This window comes from Camelina sativa, chromosome 12 (genome assembly GCF_000633955.1).
Source record: "Camelina sativa cultivar DH55 chromosome 12, Cs, whole genome shotgun sequence".
Lineage (NCBI taxonomy): Eukaryota > Viridiplantae > Streptophyta > Magnoliopsida > Brassicales > Brassicaceae > Camelina > Camelina sativa.
This window is the reverse complement of record NC_025696.1, coordinates 7,777,941-7,797,371: the sequence shown is the minus strand read 5'-3', so window position 1 is coordinate 7,797,371 and position 19,431 is coordinate 7,777,941. Positions and strand designations below refer to the sequence as shown.

At 38.0% G+C, this 19,431-nt stretch overlaps 6 protein-coding genes and 1 pseudogene across 8 annotated transcripts; 2 read left to right on the top strand and 5 right to left on the bottom strand.

Moving 5' to 3' along the window:
• On the bottom strand, nt 3–3,118 carry LOC104733285 (ATP-dependent 6-phosphofructokinase 3-like; the record flags this gene model as incomplete). The annotated part of the gene is made up of 13 exons (XM_010452873.2): nt 2,620–3,118; nt 2,268–2,314; nt 2,124–2,163; nt 1,971–2,033; nt 1,754–1,891; nt 1,504–1,662; nt 1,361–1,414; nt 1,220–1,288; nt 992–1,121; nt 642–901; nt 503–545; nt 266–420; nt 3–110 (listed from the first exon to the last, which is right to left on the bottom strand). Coding segments are annotated over exons 1-13 (1,368 nt in total), but the record flags the coding sequence as incomplete, so codon positions are not given.
• On the top strand, nt 3,876–4,836 carry LOC104730778. The gene is made up of 2 exons (XM_019234241.1): nt 3,876–4,281; nt 4,467–4,836. The coding sequence occupies exons 1-2, from the start codon at nt 4,106–4,108 to the stop codon at nt 4,669–4,671; spliced, it is 381 nt and encodes a 126-aa protein (XP_019089786.1). The 5' UTR covers nt 3,876–4,105; the 3' UTR covers nt 4,672–4,836.
• On the bottom strand, nt 4,678–9,289 carry LOC104730779 (arginine--tRNA ligase, chloroplastic/mitochondrial-like). 2 transcript variants are annotated; one of them, XM_010449991.2, is made up of 18 exons: nt 9,133–9,289; nt 8,711–8,784; nt 8,473–8,612; nt 8,287–8,362; nt 8,075–8,176; nt 7,773–7,988; nt 7,599–7,679; nt 7,388–7,471; nt 7,153–7,257; nt 6,875–7,053; nt 6,612–6,696; nt 6,322–6,508; nt 6,145–6,214; nt 5,889–5,958; nt 5,722–5,811; nt 5,356–5,424; nt 5,137–5,235; nt 4,678–5,022 (listed from the first exon to the last, which is right to left on the bottom strand). In XM_010449991.2, the coding sequence occupies exons 1-18, from the start codon at nt 9,257–9,259 to the stop codon at nt 4,912–4,914; spliced, it is 1,965 nt and encodes a 654-aa protein (XP_010448293.1). In that variant the 5' UTR covers nt 9,260–9,289; the 3' UTR covers nt 4,678–4,911. The 2 variants fall into 2 exon arrangements, with proteins under 2 accessions (XP_010448293.1, XP_010448294.1); XM_010449992.2 differs by having other exon boundaries at nt 4,700–5,022; nt 8,711–8,788; nt 9,133–9,258.
• LOC104730777 (elongation factor P) lies at nt 9,744–12,307 on the bottom strand. 2 transcript variants are annotated; one of them, XM_010449988.2, is made up of 11 exons: nt 12,008–12,304; nt 11,771–11,801; nt 11,656–11,669; nt 11,512–11,562; nt 11,179–11,248; nt 10,956–11,022; nt 10,791–10,858; nt 10,465–10,588; nt 10,271–10,310; nt 10,077–10,144; nt 9,744–9,979 (listed from the first exon to the last, which is right to left on the bottom strand). In XM_010449988.2, the coding sequence occupies exons 1-11, from the start codon at nt 12,233–12,235 to the stop codon at nt 9,967–9,969; spliced, it is 774 nt and encodes a 257-aa protein (XP_010448290.1). In that variant the 5' UTR covers nt 12,236–12,304; the 3' UTR covers nt 9,744–9,966. The 2 variants fall into 2 exon arrangements, with proteins under 2 accessions (XP_010448290.1, XP_010448291.1); XM_010449989.2 differs by lacking the exon at nt 9,744–9,979 and having other exon boundaries at nt 10,108–10,197; nt 12,008–12,307.
• LOC109128083 (arabinogalactan peptide 13-like) lies at nt 13,009–13,582 on the bottom strand. The gene has a single exon (XM_019233848.1). It carries the CDS (start codon nt 13,420–13,422, stop codon nt 13,129–13,131), a length of 294 nt encoding a protein of 97 aa, XP_019089393.1. The 5' UTR covers nt 13,423–13,582; the 3' UTR covers nt 13,009–13,128.
• LOC104730776 lies at nt 14,130–15,096 on the bottom strand. The gene has a single exon (XM_010449987.1). It carries the CDS (start codon nt 14,932–14,934, stop codon nt 14,629–14,631), a length of 306 nt encoding a protein of 101 aa, XP_010448289.1. The 5' UTR covers nt 14,935–15,096; the 3' UTR covers nt 14,130–14,628.
• LOC104733284 lies at nt 16,294–19,352 on the top strand (annotated as a pseudogene).

Genomic DNA, 19,431 nt, shown 5'->3' with positions numbered 1-19,431 from the left:
TTATCAGAGACATCTTTTGGGCCCAAGAAGCTTGGCTGGTTCGTCGAAGAGAGTAGCCTCGCCCACATCCTGTCTGTGATCACCACATGGTTCTGTGTCTCTGTTATTCTCTGCAACATCACAACCAATCGACATGATGATGATGATGCCATGACAACAATGGTATAGTGATGGTGATGAACGACAATATGATGATGATGGTGGTTTAACGATTCATTAGTTTAACCACTTGGACCCATCAAATTTAAAGCGGATAATAACTTACATAGAAGGGAATGTAGGTTTGTCTTCCGTTCACTAGACCACTAATATAGCCAGTGTATCCAGCCATTGCACCGTGCACTGCACTCTGAGCCAGAAGTGTACAATAAACATTGTCTGACGCATTGCTAGGAACAGCTCGAATCATGTATGTTGGATCTGAAAGTAAGATAAGACAAATGCGCTAAGATTAGGGAACAAGAAACTCATGGTGGAGAGGTGGAAGGGATAAGAATTGTACCAATGTACTTGAGGTTCATCACCATCTTCTTATTAAAATGATCCTACGTATAAGTTAAACGAAATTTAACACATGATAAGTTTAGTCTGATTTTACTATCAAACAATGTTTGTGGCTTTCTCTGTAATTTCTGGTTTACCTTGATGCTCTGTGACAGCCAAAGACCAACATCTTTCAGAAGTTTATTACCAGATGCATCCTTGAGTGTTTCCATGCTCTTAGACATTAGATCTTGTCCTGCACCTTCAGCAATCACAATCACCATGTGACCGCTCTCCTTGAGCCGTTTCTCTATGTACTCAAACAATCCGCCTTCTCCTTCTAGGTAAAATGGTGACTCCGGAATCAAACAACAGTCCACATCTCTACTTGCTAGAGTAGCATACATCGCTATGAACCCTGTTAAAGCAGTTCATGCACTTGTGAAATAATACAATAAGAGAGCTTGATAAGGCAAACAAAGATGAAGCAGAAGAGTAGTTTACTCACCGCTGTAGCGACCCATAAGCTTGACAACGCCAATACCATTCTCTATACTCTCGGCTTCCACATGTGCTGCGTTAATAGCTCGTTGAGCCTCTTCTACAGCAGTGTCAAACCCAAAAGATTTGTCTATCACCTGCACAGAGCCACAGAACAAAGGTGAATTTTCTCAATTTCCTTCACATAGAAAATACAGCTTTTCTCTAGAGATGAAACAAAGGGAGGGCTACATACAGGTATGTCATTATCGATTGTTTTCGGGATTCCAATGACTGCAACTTTCAGTCCACGTCGTCTTATTTCCTACATAGGTACCATCAAAAGATCAGCAAATTCTGAGATTTTACACATTTGAAAGGTGAAAATGGAATTTACCTCAAATATAACTGATGCTCCTCGCTGTGTTCCATCTCCTCCTATAATGTAAACCTGAATGATGAAAAAGACTACATGAACAATGAGTTTATATATACTTTTTAGAAAGAGACACTTTAAAATAGGTAGTGTGTTATCGAAACCTGATTGATTCCTCGATCTTGAATGCTGTCAACTATCTTTGTGGTATCGTGACCACCTCGTGAGGTCCCAGGGATAGTACCTCCGCGCTTATGGCTATCATTTACAACTTTAGAGTCCAAGGAGACAGTATTCTTAGCATAAAAGCCTCTATATCCTCCCTGAAAAAAGACTCAAGGATGAGAAAATGAAACAAACAAAAGACCGTATTTGTTTAGGTATATGCAAGAGATTACAATCACAAAAACTTACATCTATTCCCAGAATTCTCTTCACTCCATACATGTAAGATAGACTGCTCACTATTTCTCTAATCACGGTATTAAGGCCGGGACAAAGACCCCCACAGGTAACTATGCAAGCATGCACTTCATCAGATTCAAAGTACACCTGCAGAGAACTAAGTCAACAACAGATCCTATTGAAATGGACTAATGAACAATGAAGCAATTTGACAGAAAGGAAAAACCTTTTGACGTGGCCCGGCTCGTCTGAAATGAATTCCCCTTGGTCCATCCTTATGAACAACGATCTAAAACAACACGGATAAAAGCCAATAAGAGAAACATGAGCTCTAAACTCTCAGGGAGCCACCAGCCATGAATATACCAAATATATATACCTTTTGAGGAACACTGTCATCAGCATCAACAAAGTATTGCCTGAAAAATTCCAAAAAAACGAAAACCCATTTAATAACTGGCAAGCTAATGATTGAATCACCATAGGAAGCTTAGTGAGCTAAACATGGGTGAAAAGGACTTACTTCACCACAGAGTATGCTGGATTGTCTTGCAATGGATTAGGATAAGTCTGCAATAAAATAAAACCCAAAAGAAACTTAATCAAACTTAACCATCATTATTGAGTCAAATTCATAATCCTTGGAACCCAACTACCAAACTTAACCATCCCTCCTTTTTCCTATTAGGCTATCTTATACTAATTCAGAATATGGGGAAATTCATTTCATCTATTCTCAAGTTTCAAATAAAAACTAAACAGTTATCAGCTGAAATTGATACATAACCATGCACAAAAACCCATATCTAAATCAAAGTTTCAACCTTTTACAACCGTAAAGCTCAAAAACAGAGATGGGAGAAGTAATAACATACAGGAAGACCAGGAAGGTAATCAGAGAGATGAGGAACGTCTTGTAGAACATAACCACAAGAACCTTCGATGATCTTCGGTTTGCTACTTTCCACAGTACTCATTACGACTCACGAAACAACAATCTTCAGGGGAAAAGTCTAATAATTTAATAAAATTGGAATTTTTTTTTCTTTTGGGGTTCTCGTATGGGAGACTTTGAACTCGTCAACGAAACAAATCGAATACGAAATCAGAAAGACAGAAACTTTGATTAGAAAAAGAAAAAAATTAGAAAGATGGAATCAAATCCGTAGATCAAAGACAAGGCGACCCTTTTTTATAGGATTAGAGAATTCTTGACCATTGGTGAAGTCGCTTGGTTAAACAAATCAAAACCCAGATAGAGAGAAACCATTAAAGGGGTGTACGGAAATGGTGGTTTTGGTAAATCACTGGAGAGATTTGATTATTCCATCAAAACATGTGGCGCCGTTGAGGAAAATATAAGAATATAGTAATAACTAATACGTATATGAGTGAGTGAGTTTATACTCTTCTTCGTTTGGGATCTACTAACGACAACGACTACGACTAGTCGAGTACTTGGAGAGAAAGGTCGATGATTACTTTTTTCTAGAAAAGACTATTACTTATTTTATTTATTGTTTTCTAGTATTTTCGTTACCCTTTAATTGATTTTTCTTTCCAACTTTTGTGACTTGGTTGTCAAGTCAAAGGTCAAAGTCATGATGAGTATAATGCGATCCGGTTTGATTTTTCTTCGTTTTAATCTCGGTTTGATATTTTTGTGTTGGTGGTGAATGTGATTACATCAACCGATCCGTTTTTTTTTTTTTTTTTTTTTTTTTTTTTTTGAAAATTAGGAAACACAAACAACACAACAAAACCATGATGAGGATTAAGAATTTAAGATATTTGATTATGACAATGCATTTTTCTATTTGCTCTTTTAATCTTTCTATATATATCAATCTTATCTCTAATATAAAGATGATTAGTAAGATTGCAGCGTATAGGTAGAGATAATCTTAATCAGTAATTCAAAATCTTTAATTATTCAGAGAACGTTATGTTATTTATGTGAGGTCAGAGAAATAAATAAGGTATAACTAAAAATTAATAAATTTGATAGAACAAATCAGAGTAAAGCTTTATCCATAGGCCACAGCTTGCACGTAAGTAGTACACCTATACATCGTCGTTCGTTCGTTATCCTTTTTTTTCTCTTACTATAAACCGTATCTCTTATCTACAAACAATTATGTAATCCTCTCTCTATGACTCTATCTATATATATATATATAACAACATAACACACCTTAATCAAACAAAGAAAACTAAAACAGAACACAAACATCTCGCCAAGAACTCTCTGTTCTGTTCTTATTGTTCAAGAAAACTTTTCTCTTGTTTTTCGATTTGGTCAAGACTGAAAGAGCAGATCAGAAACCAAACATAAATTGACAAAAGAAAAAAGAAAAAAGAATGAATGTTTACGATGGTTTCATGATTTCGTCAACAGAAGAAGAAGGTGGTTTTGTTGGAGTTTCAGGATCCTCATCCTCTATATCCATGTGTTCATCTGATTTAACAGAGGATGCTTCTTCTTCAAATGGGGCTTTTGACGATCTATCCGACCTCATCTCTCAGCTCCCTATCATGTAATGGCCTCTCTTTAATCTCGTCCTCAAAATTGTTTCAGTTTCTGTTTATGTTTCGAATTTGAAATACCATCCATAAGTAATTAATCTCCCTCCATGTGCTTCTTCACTTTGATTTGATGTTATTTCTATTGACACGGAAAATATTTAACAATTTGTATTCTTATCGTGTTCTTTTTTCACAGACACGTCAAGAAAGGAGGACTTTCAAAGTATTATGAAGGCAAATCTGAGTCATTCACATCTCTAGCAAATGTCACATGCCTACAGGATCTCGTGAAGAAAAGAGGATCAAGAATGAATTCAAGTTGCAAAAGGGATTATTTCTATGGACCAAAGGCCACAATCTCCATGAAATCCACAAGAACATCCTCAAGCCATTCCAATTGAAGATTAAACTTTTAAAACCATTTCATAATTCACCAAAATCAGTTCAATGACATGACAAAAACAAACTTTATGGGTTCAGTTTTAACATTGTATTTCATTTGTATACAAGTTGCCCAAGCTAAATGAGAAAATGTGAGAATTTTTGGGCTAACGAACGCCTTTTCACTAATTGTGCAGAAAATTGTCAAAATGGATTAAAAACCTTTCATCTTTTGAGTAGTTTAATTGTGATGTGATGCATCAAATCTTGTAAACAGGGGTGATTCCAAGAAGGTGGAAGCATTTTCGCATGACTATGGCCGTTGCTTCACAAAGTAAGAGACGGCTCGTCTCCTCTGGTGAACCATTTACCTGTACAAATTCATGTTTTAAAGTGAGACCATCGACTGGTGGTTGATTGATTATGCAGCTACAGTCCAATATCAACATATCAAATAAAAAACATAGAATGTTGGGAATGCACACCTGACAATTAGAGTAGAATTTGGTGTAGTAGTCAGATAAACTGTAGAGGTACTCGCACAGTACGCTCGGTAACAAGTTGGTGCAAGCTTCCTCAACCGTCTGCAAATCGTTCACACATGTGTTATGCAATTGTTCATCACGTTACCATTTCTAATGAGCATGTGTTACCTCAGATAAGGAAGTCAAATATGAAAGTAGTATCTAATGAGCATGTGTTACCTCAGCAAATCGAAGCAAATGAAGCCCCAGTGCTCGCTCATCTGGATGATCCAATGCTAGATTTCCAGTCTGCAATGAAGCAGATATTGAAACATAAGAATAACTCTTCATCGTACTGCGTAAGGTAGGAACTAATAATGGTCTACGTAGGTGTACGCCGATTCATTAATTATGATAATGTCAAAGATAGCACAAACTATAGCACTGGCATGGAGTTAACAGTTGTAACACTTCTGGAAATTGTTTAAGCTTTCAAATTAGATAGATTTTAATGTAGCACTTCCTTAATAGAGACAATGGTTCAGGTGCAGCCAAGTCGAGCAAAGAACAAAATGAAGTGATTTACGTTCGTGCGGCTAAAAGTACCTTTTTCAGCTCCTCTATATCTTTGCCAGACTTTCTGATGATAGAACAGATCCGAGCATGGGCGTAAAGAAGGTAAACGGCTGTATTTCCCTGCTCATGACATATGATCAATAAGCATGGTAGGTGACTGCTATGCAAATATGTAAACTAGGTGGAATTTCCAGTACCTTGTCATTAAGCATTTGATCAAAGCTGAAAGTATAATTTGTCAATCTGTTGTTCTTCAGGTCAGCATACCTTGAAAGAAAATTAAACAAAATCCCAAGTTAGCTTGTGGCATGAAAATATAAAAATGCCAACTGTCGAAACATCTTGCAGAACACTCATCATATTTGTGCAGTTTTAATTACAAAAAGTCACCGAAAGCCTGAAGATACTGACTGAATTTACTATCATCAGCAGTAGTATAGAGATGATACTTACTTCACCGCACCATAGCCAATTGCCTCAGCTGTTTGGTCCAGTTCCTCGGGTGTCCATTCTTTGTCCTTACCTAAACAGAGAAACAACGTATAAGAATATAGATATACCAAGTAATAACTGAATACGTGAATGATATAACAATTCAAAACGTAGAGAGAGCTGACACAAAGTAGGTACCGTGCTCAACAAGGGCAATTTTACTGCGAGTCTTAGCCTCATCTAGCAAATCAACTAGGCGGACTACATCTGTTGCCCGAGTTCTAAATCGCTTGCCATCTTCCCCAAGGACGAGACCAAAACCAACATGGTTAACTCTAGGGTAAGTTTCATCACTGTCTGGAAGCCAACCTGCTTTTCTGGCAGCCTGATTCAGAGTACCATGAAAACCACAGTTACGACTGACAGTTTCGATCAAGACATAACATTTCACAAGACGTCAAAAACAATAAAACATTCATCAAACCTACTTTGAAGAACATATTAAAGTGCTGCTGCTGGCCAACATCGGTCACATATATAATCCACTCAGCTTCCTCTTCATTGAGCCGGTACCTGAGCCAGGTAGAAATTTTAGCACCAGCAGACAATTCATTCAACATTATGCAAGTTCAGATCAAGCCACACACTCCAGCAAATACAGACACGGAAAGTCATAATATATGGATGTATTCTCAAAATATTGCTACTAAAGTCAGGATTTCATGGAACAATTAATTTAAAGATAACCCACCAAAGAGCAGTCAGATCTGTAGAGGCATAGTTAAAACCACCATCACTCTTTACAACCATGAGTGGGATGTTAAAGCCTTCGAGGAAAATCACACGAGCACCTTCGCTTTCTTCAACCAACCCCTTGGTATTCAATTCTTCAATTACTTTCGAAATATAAGGGTTGTAAAAGCTTTCTCCCTGTCATGAATGAATCAATGTATGTTTCATTACCCACCAATGTATCTCTGTTTCCATTTGATCACAAATAGTATAGTATAGGTCCAGCTATATCTTTACCTTTTCTTCAAGCTCAACTCGAAGGCGTTGATAAACCATGGCAAACTCAGTTCGGCTGATGTCACAAATCTTAGCCCAAGCCTTACGGTATAAAGGATCTCCACCCTGCACAGAAGAAACAAAAAAAAGATAGACAAGTGGGTAATTTAGATCTTGCAACCAAAAGCAGCTGCAAATCGAGACACTGCGCAAGAAAAATGCACCAATGAGTTAGGTTAGGAAAATTGCTGTTTACCTGTAGACGAACCACAGCCTGTTGTGCTTTTTCCTTAAATTCCTCATCCATATCAAATTTATGCTTTGATGCCTTGTAGAACACCTATCAAACGACATCTGAGATTAGAAACTAAATTGCTTCGGTTCTTCACACAAAGCATATTATACCAATATTGCTACATAATAAAAACAGTAAAGCTTGAGAGGGCAGATGATGTAAAGCAGCTGACCTGAAGATCTCCAATTGCTGTCTCGGTCACACTATCTGTATCGGGAAATTTCTCAAAGAGGTACTCAATTAGCATGCCAAACTGCAGGATAAAATCAGCGTTTATTCTTTGATACACATTGGAATACAACAATAATAAAATTCAAGGTTAAAAAATCATGAGAAGAGTAGTTACCTGTGTTCCCCAGTCACCAACATGGTTTCTGCGTAGAACTTCAACCTTTGAGTACTCGAGCATGCGAGCTATCGTGTCACCGATGATGGTTGATCTTAGATGACCAACATGCATTTCTTTCGCAATGTTGGGAGAAGAAAAATCAACTACAGCTCTCTTAACCGGAAGAGAAGGTGCCCATGTGTCAACTCCATCGATAAGCATATTTTCAATACTCTGCGGATAGATTAGAAAACAATTAAGCTAAACATAGATTATTTCTATGAGCACTAGAAATGACTATACAAATACAGCAAAAGCACCTTAGCCATCCACTTAGGTGATAGTACAACATTAATAAATCCAGGTCCAGCTACAGAGCATGATTCCACCATCTCAGAAGTAGGGAGACTCTTAACAAGGGCCTACGTAAAAAAGGAAACAGAATCAAGAGTTAAACGAAATATAAAATCTGAAACGTATCTGCTTCACAACATACAGCATACAAAAAGCCACGAATTTCTAAAGAACCAACCTGTCCAACAGCTGGAGGACCCTTGAACTGAGTACCCTTTCCTTTAATAATGGACCATAGACCCATCGCATTGTTGCTGCAGACAACAATTTTGATGGAAAAAAAAAAATCCAATTCAGCAAACAGAAAAGAGCTTAATTGAAACTATAATTTCAATGAATTAAATGAAAGAGAGAGAGGGAGCACCATTGGTAATCTCCAAATTTTCCAGGAGCGGAGGCAGCCACCAAAGGTTCAACACTAGGTTCATCAGGAACTGTTACTTTGAGAGACACATCAAATAGCTTTGCGAGTTGGCGTTTTAGATTCCCCGTACACTCTTCATTCTGTCATTAGCAGCACTCAACAAAATTAGTCATGAAAAACAGGGAAAGTTATATTGTTAAAATCTCTCCTGGATTAGAAACATATAGTGGTGACTTACTACAGCTGCCATGGTTGCCAGGGACTTAGCTCTGGTTGCGAAAGCAAATCTCCAAGCCGTTGCTCTCAATTTTTCTGTCTAGGTTACAAAACCACAATAGCGAAATCAGTACATGCAAAGAGAACAATGGAAACTATGATTGTAAATTGCTACACTCTTCAATTTCAGTTCCATCAACAGCACTATAAACGAACACTTACCATCTTCAGCATTTTCGATATAAAAAAACACTATAAGCAGCACAACAATTACAAGATGCTAATAACAACAATTCTAATCTTCAACAAATATCGCAATAGAAAAGTTAAACATATGACCTAAAAAAAACTTAAGAAGCAAATGGGGGAATGTAACAGATAACCGCAAGTAGAGATAACGAGAGACAAAATCGGGAGATAAGAACGCAGGAGAAATGATTTTACCAGTCTGAGAAGACGAAGAGAAATAAGAGAAGTGATGATGATGGGAACGAGAAAGACGATTGAAGGAGAAGAGAGAAGACGGCGGTGGCGTTGCTGTAACCGGAAAAAGGGTTAGACTTATTGCCATTGCTCTCTTCTCTTCACTCTTTAATCCCCAAACTTTTTTTTTCCTTTTTTATTTTTATTTATTTATTTCTTTTTTTTTATTGTTAAGGAAATATTTGGTGTTGGGCCGAAAATATGATAGGCCCATTAGTATGCAATTAGGATAGACCAGAGTACTGGTTAGAACTCGGAGCAATAAAAAAGAGCGGTTTACGCTATGGACAATTTGTAAAAGAGTCTCTCTATTGAGCTTCTCTCAGTCTTACTAAAGATGACTTTGTAAGACAGTATCAGATAACTTTAGCTGTAATGAAAGAATTCATTATCAAATCTAGATAGTTTTATAACTTTCCATGAAAGGCTGGGATTTCTGGTTTTGTCATCAGTATCCTATGGTGTCAAAGATTGATTTATACAGATGCAATGACTAGGTCTCAACTACACCTTTTTTTTCCCCATTCAAATACGATGGACATGTCAAAACTTTCACAAAGGAACAACACCTGTTAATTTGAAACTAACCTTTATTATAATTCTGAAATCTTTGTACACACTGATAAGTCTTCTTCATATAGAAGAACTTGTGAGTTGTGACGATCGACATCTCTCAAAGCTCCGAGATTATGAGAACAGGAATAATGATAAATGATAATAATAGCTTCATAAACACTAAAACCCCTAATTTTATCTTCCATAGGATTTGTATTAAACGACTACTTAAAAAGAGTTTCATGTGTTGTCCCTGTATTGAGAGAGAGCAAGAAAAGGGTATCATGAGAAAAGCCTATAACAACAATAATGAACGGTGTAATAAATTTAAAGAGTTGAATTAAAAATACCTCTTAACAAAAGAGTCATCCTCAGTGTTTATCACAATCTTTTCACCTGCCTCCAGATAAGATGGTACCTGAGGAATTCAAGGTGGAACCCAGAGTTACTTTGGTAGCTAGATGAACCAGACTTGTTCCTGATCGCATGAAGTTTCAAGATCAACTAATACTAATAGCTGCAACTTCCTAGAACGATAACTTACCTGAATAGTGGAACCATTATCCAGGAGAGCTCTCTTGTACCTGCATTTTAAGAAATAAGGTGTTTTCTCATAACTTAAGTAAGATTAATTCATGGTGTTGAGGAAACATAAATGGTACATGTGAGAATCAACAATATGTTGCACGCATATACTGTATAGAGAAGCATTCCTGATTAATTTTTTAAAAGACATACCGAGGAGCTGATGTTAGGCCTTTCATGGGAAGTTGTGTTTCCACCACTGTGCATGTGATATGCTTAGGGATAGATGCAGATAAAGCTCTGCCATCATACAGCTGCAACTGAACTTTCATTTCCTCTGTCAATCACGAGGAAGTAAGGGACAAAGAGATACATAGCAGACATGTTAGTATTTCTAGCACATGCACAAATCATTCAGCAAAAACAACAAAACTGGGTTTCATCATCAAACAATGCTTGGCACCTATTGTTGTTTAGAAAATCATCACTAAATGATTCAAGGCAACATGCACTACGAATGACATCATTGTGCTACCAACCTTTTAAATATACAGCAGCTTTGCCAAATATATCCAATGGCACTTCAACTTGCTCAAACGTATTCGGCCTGTTTGTTATACATAGTTCAAGAAATAATCGTTAGCAACTCAATGTTTAAGTTGATATAAAAACAGGTAAGGAAACTACACATAAAATGGACTCACTCGATCAGAAATGCAGTATCATCCTCTGTATATAAACACGTGAAAGATTTCTCCTCAACAAAAACCTCTGCAGTAAATGATACGACTAATCACTATCACAGTAAAATAACTGAACTATCGTACAATGCTAATAACAAAATAGTTAGAAAACCCAAAAGGAACAACTTTTAGGTAAAGGATTAATTTACACTAAGCTACGAATGCTATGGAACAAGCAACATACTCTCAACCGACTCCTCAGATCCAAAGCGCAAGTTAAGCTTATTCCCACTGTCAACATCACGAAGCTCAACCTGTTTCCCACAAAGAAGAGAGATGCAAATGTTGAGGCTAAGAGACAGAATAATAACACTAAATAAAACATTAGACCCACGATGACTCTTATTTAACAAATATGTTCAGGCTCTGCACGAATCAAATCCTAACCCACGTGCCTAATCATTAAATCAGATTGACATGTCCGACGTCATCTGGTTCTATATTCCTAAGTTGGTGCTCTCACAGAGAATATGATAAATTGACATTTCGAGTAGTTAGCTCGTGAAGAGTTTCATACCTGTATGGAAGCTCCTCCTCTACCTTGTTGTTTATGCTCTGCTTCTACAACCTAAACCATCAAAAAAGGATAATTATATCTCAAATCTCAATGCTTGGCACTAAAAAAACTGAGGATATCAAATCAAATGTCCAAATGACTAACCCGAAAAGTACGTCCTGAAGGTGGCCACGTTCCATCAAATTGAGTTAGATCATCATATACCCATCCAAAAACGATCAGATATATAATCAAAAGGAGAAAACTTTCAAAAACAAACCTGTTCGTTCAATTACATTCCCTGCCCTTAGCTGAAATTAAAAACCCAAAAGACATCAGAGTGAGAACATAGACATCAAATTCACATGAAAGCTTTTACTCGTATCTACTTTGATTCAACTTAAAAGCAGTTTCAATTTATCTAAAATACAACACTTCTCGAAGAAACAAAAATGAAGAAACGCAAAATAATCAAAATGAACAGAAACATTAATCTATCTCCGCAATCAAAATTTACCTGAATCGCGTTAACCTTAACACCGCGGCGTTGCAGAGCAGACCACGGAGAGTGAAGCAGAGGCGTTTCTCGGCAGCATCCACCGGAGACGTACGGGGCTGATGACAACGACCGGCTCAAAGAATACAGTGACCTCCTAGTCGTTAGTGCTCCGGGAGAAGTGGCATTAGAGAAGGATAAGAGAGATCGGAAGACTGAGATTCTCTTGAAATGGTAAAGCCCTCTCATCTCCGTTTAACTCAGCAATCGGGAAACTGATGATTCTCGCTAAAACTATAAAAATGTAAGACGGCGTCGTGATATGAAAATACGACGTCGTTTAAATTTCCTCATGTCTCGTAATGGCGCCGTTAAGACAGAACTAGTGATTACGGCGTCGTTTTCAATGTTGCTGTCTGATGAATATACTACTCGTATTGACGCCGTTACGAGAAATAAAGGCTACGGCGTTGTTACTCCGGCGCTAGTGGTTCACGAGCGGGCGACCCTCATTTAACGGACGAGGCCGTAATTATTCTAGTGGGCCTTAAAAGTAGCCCATTACAATCACTTTTTTACGTTATTTACTCACACACTCGAATGTTTTTTTTTTCTATTGTAACCCCATAAAATTTTATTTTGTCAATTACAACCCTTCCTCAACACTTATTCAAATACTTAGAGATGAAATCATGAAAAACAAAAGGATGAAAGCAATTGCAATTATGATCAAGATTGATAATATAAATCAACACCTTCAAGTTACAATTTCCTTTTGGTACAAATTATACTTTTCTTAGAAGATGTCATGATTATAAAGCTTACAAGTTGTCTGCTTGTTTGTCCCACACCCCACTATAATGCTTTGAGATTAAGATTTGAACTAGTTTAATCTCTTATTTAATCACAAAAAATATAGAAAATAATACTATACCACGAACAACAACTTACGATTTGTCAAACTTCAGTTTTTTTCCCTAAAACTATTTTGTCAAAGCTGCATTGCACATTAAACAAAAAAATAAGTGATAGAAATAATTTTATTGATATTCGGATGTGGAAAATCTTAGAACAATTAAGCGAGAAAAATTAAAAATCAAGAATATGATTTTCATAAAATTAAAAAGACAAACGAAATTTGTTCAAAAGAGAAACCCAAAGGCCAAAGTGGCAACAGAGGCGAAGAAAGCAGGGATGGACAAGGAAGCATCGGAGGTAGGACTTGGAGCAGGAGCCTCCACCGCGGCAACCTGTTGAATGGCTGACAAAGCCATCGTCGCCACCAAAACCGCCACAAAGAGTCTCATCTTCATTGCCTCCATTGGTTTCTCTCTAAGTGGTTCTTGAGAAAGCACGAAGAGATTGGTATGTTTAATGTTTTTGTGGTGTGTTATGATGTGTTGTGACTTGTGGGTTATATATACACATGGATGCATGTAAGGCCAACTCTGTAATTATCACTTTACAGTTTTATTAACACCAACACAATTATTCAGTTTGCGAATTCTTTGTATTTGGTAAAGAAAAACACTTTATTGTCACATGAACCTCTGTAAAGCCAACTGAGATCTCTTTAGTTGAAATAAGAAAGAAAAATAAACAGTTGGAAAGAATAGTACTGCAGCCGAATTAAGTTGTGATACTTGGAGTTTTGGATATTATTAATATGTTGGTTCAAAGATTATACAGTTCAAAAGGTTGTATTTTTCAATTCTTTAGAAAAATTAAAGAGTGGAAGAAATAGGAAACGGTTTGTTTTTTCTGTGACAGTGAATAGAGTATAGATAAGAGAAGCAATGAGCTGTTTGGTTGGTTGTTTCTTTATAGGTAAAGAATATGTAAAATTGATTGATGGTTCCATGTGCTCTCACCTGATATGTAATTGGCTCAATCGCTTTCTCCCCCAATTATTGCTCAAAAAATCGATACACACAAAGAACTTAAAAAGTGTGAGTCTTCATATTATTAAAGATCTATTAAGAGGAACAAGGTGTATTTAGGATTTTGTAATTTTACATAAAAATTTTGAAAAGTATCGGTTATTCTTATAATTTTAAGTAAACTTCCACTACATTTCTCTGATTAGCGGATTAATCAGCAGGTACAGGCTGATGTTATTGCCTATATTATATATACAAGACTCTGACTGAAACCGTAGGAGATGAAAACAATGAAGAACCTTGAAGTATCTGATTTACACTAGTATTAACAAGCTTCTTTCTTGGAAGCCAAGAAACCAAAAAAACTCACCAAATCTAGAGATCCAATAAAGCTAGTTTATGAACAGACATCGTTCTTGATCTTTAGAGCTAATTACATCAGACACAGAGCCATAAAGATCCAAAACCAGAGTCTTCTACTCTCAAGCCAGATGATAAATCCACAAACTCTCTTGGTCTCTGATCAATTTCCCCACAGAAGATATGAACAACACAAACCAAATCGGATGCAGCTTCGAGTCTTAACGTTTCAAGTGCAGATTAAACTCATATTTATGGTCTATAATCATCAAGGACTAGACTTAAAACAAACCCAAATCTAGACAATATTCACCAAACCGCAAAACCACATAGTATATACATTAAACACAGAGAGAAAACAGAGTAACTCAAAGAAGAGAACATGATCGAGTTTGGTTTTGATTACTCAAAGTGCAGATGAAAGTGATGCTGATGTCTAGCGATGGAAGATGAAGAGGAGCCATTAACAAAAACGTGACCCCCATCGTCATCGTCGGGTTCAGGATAGAGCAAACCTGGATGAGGAAGACAGAGAAAAGTCAAGAAACATATAGCGAATAGACCCAATTGCTGGAGCGGGAAGAAGCAGACTAGCTCAAGCATCTCGCTGCTGCTTATACGGTCGGACGGTGGGATCCGCCGTAATCGCTGCCAAACCTCCGCCGACAAATGGGCTACAGACACAACTGTCTGGCCGTTGAACACCATGTTCGTAAACTTTTTATTCCGACCAAACTGTAACTGGATGATGTTTCCGTGATTTTCGTCCGATTTGTCTGTGTTTGTGTATACGGTTTGGGTGTTTTTTCAAGATCTTTCTTCACCCTTCCTGATCTTGCCACGTTGACTTCTATGTTTCCAACATCATCATTAATCGAATAGTGTGGCCTAATCCATTTTTTTAGTGTTTAATTATTATAAAAAAGCTAGAAAATCAAAATGAAGCCTGTTGATTTAGTGGTTGAATAAAAGTCAGTGATTCTGTACCATGTTTGGTTTTAATAGAATCAGAATAATGGCAAATTATTATAAGTAATTAACTTACCAGAGATCTTTTACCGTATAGGTAGAAACGTTTTGTAGAGGTCATATGTTAAGAATAAAGCTGTATATCGCCGCAAGGATTTGTTGATATATGAGAGCTTATTTTAATATGGAACACAGTTTTGTAGGAATGTTAACATCTAGTAGAAGTAGAATGATGGGACTACTCGTAAGCTACTGTCTCTGTAGGTTTCACCTTAATTAAACCATTGAGTTGTGTCTCTACAGGTTGCTTATCAATTGCAAGCTACCACTCTTTGATCTAATTAAAACTCTAGTAAAAAATATACGTAAACTACTTATAGCTTATTAGCTCTAATTGATCCCTAACAAGTTGTGATAGCTTTAATGATAAAAGATAAGCTATACATAACAAAATATGGAAACATCTTTCAAAGCATGTCTACTCTTAGAGGAATTGAACAATCTAGGCATCTAGCTATTAACAAGTTTACACCTAAAAGTGAGAATGATGTGGCTCGTGAGCCTATGCCTTGTTGAGTCTGTCACAATGATTGATTCATTATAAACTATTACTATAAGCAAGCTTGAGTTTGAATTAGTTATAAGAATCTGAGAGATTTGTAGCAGCAATGTGCCAACTGCCAAGCTAGATCTTTCTCGGGGTGTATAACATCAATGGAGAGATTTCTTGGTGGCGTCTTTCTTGCTCTTACATTACTATTTCACCCATCAATTCAAGCAACAACATCAATTTCTCATGTAAATCACTAAATACTAAACCTTGTGTATGATGATGTATGAATATCTTTTCAATTGCAGACTTAACTCAGGATTGACTTTGGCATGTCTTCTAGGTTTACGTTGTGTATTTAGGCGCTAACCGGCTAGAAAACTCTGCGTTATCTTCAAACCACCACCTTCGTCTTCTTTCCAAAGTCTTCACAAGGTTACCTTCTTCAAAACTCATCTTTGTTGCAGTCTTTTTTTCATGACAGTCAATGATCTCGTCCGTGAATTTTTGGAGATAATTATTGTAGCAAAGAAGAAGCGGAAGGATCGATGTTGTACAGTTATAACAATGGCTTTTCAGGCTTCTCTGCAAAACTCAACTCAACACAAGCTGCTTCTTTAGCAAGTAATACTTCCCATCTTTATATTATAGCGGCAAAATTATTCCCATTATTAAAGAAATCGGTTTGGATTTGGTTTAGCGGAACCAACATCATGTATTCCAATCGATCTAGTTCCATTTTGTTCAGTTACACTCAGACCAGTAATAAAACTAGAATGAAGACACGGTTAAGATAACCAAATTTGGTATAGAATTGGACCAGGTCATAACGGTTTTCAAAAGCAAAAGCTTGAAGTTACACACAACAAGGAGCTGGGATTTCTTAGGCCTCACCGTCGACAATGCCCGTCGTACGCCTCCGCCGCAGCTCGCCTATGGCTCCGACATCGTCGTCGGAATATTTGATACTGGTCTCTTGCTTCTCCCTGACTCTTCCTTGTTTCTGATCTCTCAATGTTAGTATTTCGTTAATTTTTTTTGTTATTTTCGATTTAGGGATTTGGCCGGAATCAGAGAGTTTCAAGGAACCGCCGGAGGCGAAACCTATACCTTCTTCGTGGAACGGAAGATGCGTCGGAGGAGAAGACTTCGATCCAACCGTACATTGCAATCGTAAATTGATCGGCGCTAGATTTTACCTAAGAGGATTCGAAGAGACGTACGGACCAATTGACTTCACGCGAGATCCGGAATACAGATCGCCGCGTGATTACTTAGGTCACGGCACGCACACAGCTTCCACTGCCGTCGGATCCGTTGTTCGCAACGTATCCGGGTTCTCCGATCTTGCACGCGGCACCGCTCGCGGCGGAGCTCCATTGGCGAGGCTTGCAGTGTTCAAAACGTGTTGGGGAAAGGATTTGGAAGGGGTTTGTACGGAGGCTGATATCTTGGCAGCTTTCGATGATGCGATCCACGACGGTGTCCACGTGATCTCGGCGTCTTTTGGCTCATCTCCGCCGTTATCTCCGTTTTTCGAGTCGAGCGCAGATATTGGGGCGTTTCACGTGGCGGAGAGAGAAATTAGTGTGGTTTTCTCTTGTGGAAACGACGGGCCTGATCCTGGTGTTGTTCAGAACGTCTCTCCTTGGTTGTTTCCGTCGCAGCTTCGACTGTGGATCGGAGTTTTCCCACCAGAATTGTTATAGACGGCACTTTCACTCTCACGGTACTCAGATTGATTCTTGATAGGCTCAGAATGTAAAAGAACAAAACTTTGAATAATTCAATCTTTCAGGGTCAGAGCTTGATTTCTCAGGAGATCACTGGGACATTAGAAGTTGCAACAATGTATTTCAGTGGAGGGTACTTATCTCAAAAATCTTTTTAATTGTATCTGAAATTCAGTTCATGCCACTCTCTATACATGTTTATATAGCAGCATTGGTGTATAACTGTAAAGACTGTTATTTGCAGGGTTTGCAAATGGGAGAACTGGTTGAAGATATTGGCCAGTGAGACAATAATTTTGTGCTTCTCTACTTTGGGTCCGATTCGGTTCATTGAAGAAGCACAAGCTGCTGCAATAAGAGCGAATGCATCAGCACTAATGCTGAAGAAGTAGACATGATCCCAACAGTTCGTGTTGATATTCTTCAGGGGACAATGATTAGGAACTATCTTGCTCGTTCACCTACGTAAGCCACATTATTTGGTTATACATTTTGTTTCCAAGCGCAACGCTGATATATGATTATAGAAAACAAACTCACCAGATTCCTTTTGGTAAAAATGAAGAGTGTCAGTTGTGAAAATTGGACCGAGCAAAACTGTTATCGGAGAGACTACAGCACCCACTGTTGCATATTTCTCTTCAAGAGGACCTAGCTCACAGTCACCTGATATTCTCAAGGTACACTCATTTACTTTTTGGTTCATTAAGTTGTATGTTTGAAGATGCAATTGTGTTGAAGTATTTGAGATATAGTGAGTGTAAACCAGAGCTAGATTTGGCACCTTACCGAATATTGGTTTTTGGTGTGTGCAGCCAGATATTACAGCGCCCGGTATTGGGATATTAGCAGCCTGGCCTCCTAAAACTCCACCTACACTGTTACCAGGAGACCACCGATCTATTGAGTGGAATTTCCAGTCTGGAACGTCAATGTCATGTCCTCATGTGGCTGGAGTTATGGCGCTTCTCCAGTCAGCTCACCCTGACTGGTCACCAGCTGCAATCAGAAGCGCAATCATGACCACAGGTTCTTCTTCTAATAGGCTCTCACATTTTGGTCTTACAAACCACAATATGGTATTGATCTATATTCTTTCCGTTTCCAGCGTATACAAGAGACACGAGCTATGACTTGATCCTCTCTGGTGGGTCGATGAAGTCCTCTGATCCATTTGATATTGGTGCCGGGCACATAAACCCTTTGAAAGCCATGGATCCTGGTCTGATTTATAATGCCAAAACAGAAGACTATGTGCTCTTCTTGTGCAACATTGGCTATACGGATCAACAGATCAAGTCCATGCTTCTCCACTCAGAGTCTTCCACAGTATGTTTTCCTTCTCACTCGTATCGAACCAATGCGGGTTTCAACTACCCATCTATAAGCATACCGAGCCTGAGATTCACCAGGACCATAAAACGTACTGTAAGCAACGTTGGTCCAAACAAAAGCACAGTTTATTTCGTGGACATCATTAGACCTGTGGGAGTGGAAGTGGCGATCTGGCCGAAGATTCTGGTGTTCTCGAAGTGCCGACAAGAACACTCATATTATGTTACATTCAAGCCCACCAAGATTTCCTCTGCCCGGTATGTATTTGGGGAGATCATTTGGACAGATGGGTTCATCGTGTTCGAAGTCCTTTGGTTGTGTTCTTGAGCAACGGTGGTCTTTTCCAAGCAGTTGAGAAAGACTTGTAAATGTTGGGCTCCCATTGAAATAGATGGATGTTCTCATCGTTTTATCCGAAGATGTAGTTCGGTTTAGTCTGGTTCAGAACAAAATTCAAAACTTCCCCGGGAACAATATTGTGAATTTGTGATTAACCAATCGCAATTTTAGTATCAGTGAATCTTTTGTTTGGTTTGGTTCTTGGTTTACGCTTATACAAGTTACTGCAATTTTGACTATATACGGTTTGGTTCCGGGTTTAACTTTTAACCATCTCCA